The following is an 8750-nucleotide window of genomic DNA, read 5'->3' as shown; positions in this document are numbered from 1 at the left end:
ATGATGACGAACAAGCTGCATGTGTGATGTTAGCCGCTATGTCACCTAAACTTCAGTATCATGAGAATATGGATGTTCATACTACAATTATGCATCTCAAAGAATTATTTAATAAAGCTAGCAGGATTGAGAGATATGAGACCTCAAAGGAATTATTTGTTAGAGGGTTATTTAGTTAACACCTATGTTTTGAAAATGATTGGCTATATTAAGAAACTAAACCAATTGGGTTTTGTCATGGACCATGAGTTAAGTGCTCGTTTGGTTTTGCAGTCATTAAACCAAAACTTTTCGCAATTCATTATAAATTATCACATGAACAAGTTGGATAATACATTGCCATAATTGTTTAATATATTTAATATTGCTGAAGGAGCACTTAAAAAGGAAAAAGACCCAGTTCTTCTAGTTTAATCTTCTAGAATGTTTAAGAAGGATTAGAAGAATAAGAGTGTTGTCTCTAAAGCAAACAAACCTACTTCAGACATCAAGAAAGACAAGGGCTGATACGAATCAAGTTATGTTCAAATTTAGCTTTAAAATGTCTTGTGACTAGTTTTGCGAGATTGGACATAACTTAGACATAAGTGCTATTGATTTTGAAGATGTGTAAGTGGGACATGGAAAATGTTTTTGAACAACAGCGAAATTGTCAGTTTATAGGGAAAAAATATGATAATAATTTTGGTTATATGTGTAATTATAGGTATCGGAACCATATATTGAGTTATGTTAGGGTTTGAGTACAATAAGCTAAAAATATCAGCTTTTCAAGGGAAGAATGATCCAAAAATTTATTTAGAATAGAAAAAAAAAAGATGAAGTGGATTTTTAGTGTCATAGTTATTCAGACTTCAATATAATTAAAATTAGATAAGTTTTTATATTAGTCAATATCAAAATTAATTTTAAATTTCATGAATGAAAAATATTTTCCTTACAAATTTTCAATAATGATTCATTAAAAATAAATACTAATAATTTACTAGAAACACCTAGCCATATTTAATAGAGTTCATATTGTTGATGACTGATAACTAAAATACGTTATAGGTTGGAGTCTAATCCATAGTTATTCTTAAATTATTTGTTATATGATCATTAATATTATAATTAATTAATTTTTTTTGTTAGAATTGTGTATTTTATTCATTAAAAACAACAAACATTATGTTTGCTTGGTGAAATACATGAAAGCAATAGAATTGAAGAAATTCTTCCAACATATAGGAAGTTTCTGAAAGCATAACAACCGTATTCAGTACACAACACCCACAAAAATTCATTGTAACCGCGATTATTATAACTACGATCGTACTATGATCCTAACTCCAAATCATCAATGCTTCTAGAGCCGCGTTGGTGTCACCACAACTTGGTCAATGCAACTCTGCTTTCGAAAATTACTTTTTAAGGCCCATACCTTTAGCAATTTCCTTGAGCACAAACTTTTGAATCTTCCCGGTTGATGTCCTTGGAAGCTCATCTTTAAACACCACAGTCTTCGGCACCATAAAGTGAGGCATATTTTTCCTACAAAAATCAATTATATCCTTTTCGCAAGGTTTTTGGTTCAACCCATCTTTCAAGTCCACAAATGCACATGGCGTCTCCCCCCAAAACTCATCAGGTCGACCCACAACAGCTGCCTCATGAACAGCAGGATGTGTATACAACACAGACTCAACCTCCACGCTACTAATATTCTCTCCACCGCTAATGATCACATCTTTTGACCTATCTTTGATTTCTAAATAACCATCTTGGTGCATAATGCCCACATCCCCCGTGTAAAACCAGCCATCCTTCATGCATTTTGACGTACCCAATGGATCCTTCAGATAACCTAGCATTAAGCACCCGCCTCTCAAAACTACTTCTCCAACTGAAACCCCATCTCGTCTCATGCTCTCCCCTGTTCTGGGATCCACAACGTCCATCTCAGTAAACCCAGCCATGGTAACTCCTTGTCTTGCTTTTAGTCTAGCTCTCTCACTTGCTGGAAATGTATTCCACTTTGGTTTCCATGCACAAGACACCACAAGCCCTGCTGTCTCAGTTAACCCGTACCCATGACTCACCACAAAACCCAGTGACTCAGTCCTGAGTATCACGGCTGCTGGGGGTGGAGCTCCAGCGGTTAGAATGTGTATTGGGTTCTTGAGGGGCTCAACGTCAGGAGATTTTGTTAGGATGTTTAACACCACAGGAGCACCACTCATGTGAGTCACACCGTGTCTATCGATCAAATTGTAGATTGTGGGGGCTTCCACTTTACGGAGACAGATGTTGGTCCCACCAACGGCTGCCATGCCCCACACATGGCTCCATCCATTGGTATGAAAGATTGGTAACGCCCACAAATATACGGGATGTTTTGGAACTCCCCAATCAATTAACGCTGTAGCGGACACGATGAAAATACCTCTATGAGATTGGACCACACCTTTAGGAGACGAGGTAGTCCCTGACGTGTAGTTTAGGACAACTGGGTCCCACTCACTTTGTGGCTGGACCCACTTGAACCCAGGATCACCTTTCTCCACCATGTCCTCATAAGAGCAGCTAAAATAAGCGGTCAGTGATGAACATGATGATTGGTCTGCAGCAGCGTCCGCGTCATCAGTGATGAGGACGAGTGTAGGGCGTTTTGTGTTTGGAGGAAACAAAGACACTGCTTCAAGGATGAGCTCACGTGAGAGGTAATCAACGAAAACGAGCTTTGACTCGCTGTGACGCAGGAGTATGCAAACATTTCGTGCGTCAAGACGTGTGTTGATGTTGTGGAGGATGGCACCAGCCATGGGCACGGCAAACTGAAGCTCATACGTGGCAGGGACGTTGGGGGCCAGAACGGAGACCACATGACCAGTCTTGATGCCGTAGGATGATAGAGATGATGCTACTTGGAGACATCTACGGTTAGTTTGAGACCACGTAAAAGTGGTGTCGTTGTAGATGATGGATGGGCAATCAGCGTATGCAACAGCTGCTCTTTCCAAGAAAGCTATTGGTGTGAGGGGAGTCGAGTTCACCGGGCTTGGCTTTAGTTCGTCCATTTTTGCTGCTCTTTCGAGTTCGTGTTTTGCACTTGATGGCCTTTTTTTCTTTTCTTTGTTCTTACGTTAATAATGTTCTTTTTAGGAGCATGAGTATAAATACAAGTGCTCCATTGATGAAACATAAGACAGTGGATGGAGTTTTCCTAAAAAATAGGAAACGGAAGACAGTGGATGGAGTTTTGCTAAAAAAATAGGAAACATGATTTCCAGTTTGAGGAACGATCTTTTGTGTGCGTTTTTCCCCTGCGGTCTGCATATAACATAATATAACGAAGCCGCGTGAATTTGTATTTCATTTATTAGGAAGAGAAATTCCACTATAAAATTGTTTTTTTTATATATAAAATAAAAACCTAAGTGGACCACATATATAGGACAAAACTTTTAGGTGTAAATAATTTATTTAATTTAGATCTTTTCATGTTTTTTATAACATGATTAATTATTATATTTATGTCATTAAAAAATAATAAATCAATGAATTACTAAGAATCACTAAGATGCTAGTAGCAAATATCTACATGACAATGGAATACATGATTACAATCATGTTATTTTTATTAACACTGTACACTTCTAAATTTTTTTTTTTTATGTAAAATCAAAGAGGAAAAAACTATTAACTATATTAGATGTGTGTTCGGTAATGGATACACCGAATAAATATTCAAAAACCTAATGTGATCAAGTTCTTGTATCCAAAACTCGCAGCCATCGAGTAATGAGTCCTATAAAAATAATAGTTTTGGAATTCAAATATGGGTATAAATAATACCTCTCATAACTCATTTTTGGGTTATTACTGAAATTCAAATTTTTTTTTTCCAATCTAAAAAAACAAAAAACTCTGAAACAGTGTCGTTTTGAACGACATTGTTCTCCTTCTTCCTTACACACGTAGAAGAAGGCGAAGAACGGGTTTATTCCCCTGTTTTTTCCTGCTTTCTCCCTTTTCTCCCACTTGCCCAAACCCTGACAAAAACCACGCCCCTCACTACAACTAGACGAAAATGCAAAGGGGACAAGCCCTACGGTCAACCCTGAGGCGGCTATCCAATGGCCACCCCCTACCCATGTGCCATAATTGGATAGGGGTAGTAGACCTCTTTCCCCATTTTTCCTATAAATACCGACAGAAGAGAGGAGCCAAATGGGGGGGTGGATAGAGAGAACAAAGAGGGGAGAAGAACGAAAACAGAGAGAGGAGTGAACGAACTGGAAAAAAAAAAGTAGAAGAAAGAACCAGAAGAACAAGGGAGGTTTGCAGAGATGAACAAAAAAGAGAAAGAAGCAGAAACAGAGGGGGAAAGTGAGGGATGGGTTGAAGAAACAAGAGATTTTTTTTGAAAACCAGAGAGAAGGAAAATGAAGGGCAGAAGGAAGACGACATTACAGAGAAGAGAAGTTTTTAGAGTAAAGGAAGAGAGAAACATAGAAGGAGAAGATTAGAAACCGAACAAAGGAGAAATAAAGAAAATGTTGATAAAGGAATAAGAACCACCGGCCAAGTAGCTCTCCCCAGTTTGCCACTGCCACCAAAACCATGAGCTACTAGTAAAACCGTCATAGCCAGAAAACAAAACACAGAAATAGAGGGCAAAAGAAAGGAAGCACAGAAGAGAAGGAAAAGCCGAAAAACAAAAGACAGACAGAGAAAAAGATAAGCACTGTAATATCTCTCTTGTCTCTTTCTCTTCGTCGCTGGAAGCATCTCCTGCCACCATGAACGACAACACCCCACCGCCAGGTAAGCCTCCTCCTCCTCCTCCTCCTTCTTCTCCTTTGGCCCTATGACCTCCATTGTTCTGCAAAATGAACAGTGGAGAGTGTCTGTGAATAGTGGAGAGTGAATCTATTTTATGAGCCGAATAATGCTGATCCAACCCAAAACCCGGCCCAATCCAAAAAGATATTTTTTAAAAATTTGTGATTTCCCCGCGTATTTTTCTATTGAATTTTGCTTAATATTGATTTGTATTTTTATACCGTAAAGATACAAATCCGCTATTAAAATACCTGATTTTTGTCAAAACATTGAAACAAAATGTTTTTGTTTTCATGTATACAGTCAAGTCTTCTCAAAAAAAACTCATATCGTATTTTTCATATAACAAATAAAAATTCAAAAAAAAAATTTAGCATGCATTTTGGCTTTAATAATCGGTTTATTAAGTCACGGAGAACTTTGCCAATATTTAAAAAATCCAATAAAAACATTTTTGTTTTGTTTTAGTATTAGGGATTACGAATTTTTACGTGAAACGTATTCCTGATATTAAAAATGTAGTTCTTTTTGTTAATGTTAGGAGAGTTTGGTTTTATTCAATAAGATAAGGATCTCCTTACTGAGGAGGACTTTTCTTAAACCGTAAACAAAACCAACAATTTAAATATGATAAAAATCATAGCATATATCAAACAGTAAAACAATATAGCTTACCTTAGATAGGGCATATTTGGGGTGCTAATATCTTTTTTTGCGCAACCAATTCTCGTACCCGATCTCTGAGACCAGTTAGAGTTCTTAGTGATCAAAAATACTAGGTGACGACTCTCATTCTATTTTCTACTATTAAAAGACAAAGAATTCCTTGTCTTCCCTATATTTGTCAAATAGACACCACAAATAAGAGTGGAAAACGATCGTCGCAATGCCCGCAACACATGCGACAATACCAAAAAACTGACTTATGAATATTTATTACCATCTCTACCGTATAGATTATGTTATCATGCTTTCACCCTCACCAATATAAAATAACAAAATCACGAAGGAACAAAATCCAAGAATCATTTTCCATTTTGTTTTGATAGATCAATAATAATAAAAAAGGTAAGTTAAACATCGTGTAGTTACCACTAAGTTATGCGGTCAACATTTCATCACAAGTTGGATAAAAAATCTTTACAGTGCAAAAAACTTAATATGCAAGTATTTGCAATTTGTTTTTTAATACAAAAAAAAAAATTATAATCACAATAAATTAAGAATTATCTATGATAAAAAAATATAAAAAATCTATTAAAAATAATTGAAAGACTAAATTAAAAAATTAAAAGAAAAATGTGTATTAAGATATACGATCTTGCAACATGGGCAACAAACCTGATTGTGTCGAATCATTTTTTTATTAAATTAGATAATTAAAAAAAACATAAAAGAAAGAAAGGTTCGGGTTAGAATTTTTTTTTCTCAAAAATAAAAAAAAAAATATCAAGATATTTTTAATGTGTTTTGCAAGAGAACAAATAATAATTATGAACTCAAAATCTAACACATATTGGATAACATTTTTTATAAAAGTATTGAGACAGAAACATATTGTATCTACTTGGGTCAATCTGAGTTTAATCAACTAAATTTATGATCTGAGTTATGAGATTGTGATAACCCTATAAAAATCAAATCGAGTTCAAATTAAACCTATTTTCTATAATATTCTTTATATTTTGATATACACAAATATTTTCTTATCATTATTTTGAGAGAATGTTTCACCTTATCAAATTGAAAGAGATAAAAATAAATAAATATAAAAAAAACATAATATTTTCACCGATAGAGAGTATTAATAATAAATTTTTTGCACCTATTAACAATATTAATTAAGATACAATAAATTCTTAATGATTATTATAATCATTTCACAATTGATTTGCAATGGCTTCTCTAACTAAACTTATTTGTTGATGTTTGAGACATATTTACTTGAATGCCTTCTTGAAGCACTTAAAATTATTTTTGTTGTCATAGGGATAACTTGGAATAGCATTTAAGATGTTAAATATAGCCTAGCATTTCTAACCTATTTAATCAAGCAACAACTTTATGTCTATTAAGAATGCAACCATCAATTATAGTTAGAATTGAAAAGAAACATTTTTGTTATAACCCAATTTTAGACCCCTAAAAATTTTCTAAAAATTCCATACAATGTTTCTTGCAGAAAAATTCATTTTTTAAAAAAGAATGTTTTTAAGAAACAAGCAAGAATTTAATTTGTAGCTAGTAAGAAATCAAAATGGATAGGAAGTTTATGGTTTAATTGAAGAATTGGAAAACCAAGGATCAAAATGGAAAATATAGCAAAGTTGAGAAGTACAATTGGTCAATTTGAGGACTTAATTGAAGTGAAAAATCAAAGATTGGGGAAAAATTGCATAAATTTGAAAAAACTAAGGACGTAAATGAAATCGGTGACAACTTGGAATGGCTTGATTGATTCAATCAAGGCTTAATTGAAATAAAAATCAAGATTAAAAGTTAAATTGGTCAAAATTGAAAGAATCAAAGGTCTAGGGATTAGATGCCACTTTGGGTAAAGTTTTATTCAAGGACCTAATTAAAGATAATTTTAAGATTAGAAAAGCTTTTGGAATTGGAGGTAATATGATTGATTTATCCATGGACCTAATTTAAGATAATTTTAGATTAGATGACACTTTGGATGAAGTTGCATTTAATCCAAAGAGCCAATGACCATCTAGTAACGCATGCAAAAAGTTCAAGGGCTTAAATGAGAAGGGCCAAAGGATAAATTGAAAGGATTTTTTTAAATAAAATTCAATTAGGGACTAAATTGAAATTTTTATACATTAAAATTCAAAAGTTCAGGTCCAAAATGCCCCCCCACATGCATAGCTATGACAATAAGAACGAATGGAATGAATTTCATAATCAGGTAAACATCTACGAATAATCTTATTAGAATCTATTTTCCAAATGTACGGTTCATCCCATATATAATACTTAGAGTCATTTTATTTATTTTTTTCTTTGCCTTATTCAAATCATTAGGTAATTTTCCAGTAACTATGAGATTTATAATATTAGCAAACCAAGGTTCCTTACCTTGCAGATGTGAAAGTTGCTGATCAAGGAGCATCTCCGAAATCGATAATGATTTTTTCTCAAGTACAAGTTTACTCATATGGTCTACTACAGAATTTCAACTCCTTAATTAGTACTTAAAAGTGCATATTTATCAAGGTTTTATATTATTATTTTGCACTTGAAGTATCAATAACTCCTTAAGTAAAGCATGTTTTATAATAACAAGTCTGATACTATAAAATGCCTTAATATATGGTAAATGTCCATCTTAAATGCAGGCCTATCACATAAATCAAAGGATTGATTGATGAATTCAAGTATTAAAATTGAAAAGACAAAGAGAGGGTCAAACTTAGAAAAGAGATGTTAGTACAATCTAAACTAGAACACTGTTTGGTAATTGGGTCATATCTCTAGTTCTAGATGTCCAAATGATCTCAACTGTTTACACATATTCAGTAAGATATAGGCCTACAACTTTCATGTGGAGGCCAAGATCTAAGAAGGCCATTTTCAAGTCCAAATTATAGCAACAACAGAGAAGTCCGAATCTATCTTGCAGCCCAGACATTGTTCAGTGTTCAACCCATATCTCGAGTTCTAGAAGTCCAAATGACCTCTATGTTTTTCTCTTGGATAACTAAGCCAATTTCCTATAACTTTCATAAGTATAGGTGGACCCAGTTCTGATGCTAGCAATGATGTTTTATTCAGACAAGAAGATAAGAATTTTCACCAAGTCAAGAGTTGGCCACCCACTCAACAATTAGTCATCAAATCAATAGTTCTAAATTTTGGCCTATAAAAGGAGGCATTTGCCATGCATTTAGGCATCTTGGTTGTTCAGATCAAGA

At 34.1% G+C, this 8750-nt stretch overlaps 1 protein-coding gene across 1 annotated transcript; it reads right to left on the bottom strand.

Moving 5' to 3' along the window:
- Nucleotides 1–1192: 1192 nt before the first annotated feature.
- On the bottom strand, nucleotides 1193–3224 carry LOC118034438 (2-methylpropanoate--CoA ligase CCL4). The gene has a single exon (XM_035039728.2). The coding sequence runs from the start codon at nucleotides 3057–3059 to the stop codon at nucleotides 1404–1406; it is 1656 nt and encodes a 551-aa protein (XP_034895619.1). The 5' UTR covers nucleotides 3060–3224; the 3' UTR covers nucleotides 1193–1403.
- Between the last annotated feature and the right edge of the window lie 5526 nt (nucleotides 3225–8750).

The sequence above is a fragment of the Populus alba genome, chromosome 13 (assembly GCF_005239225.2).
Source record: "Populus alba chromosome 13, ASM523922v2, whole genome shotgun sequence".
In the NCBI taxonomy this organism is placed as follows: Eukaryota; Viridiplantae; Streptophyta; class Magnoliopsida; order Malpighiales; family Salicaceae; genus Populus; species Populus alba.
This window is presented reverse-complemented; position numbering and strand designations above follow the sequence as displayed.

Excerpts from the sequence above, each read along its gene's own strand:
- LOC118034438 (XM_035039728.2), bottom strand. The coding sequence starts at position 3,059 with ATGGACGAACTAAAGCCAAGCCCGGTGAACTCGACTCCCCTCACACCA.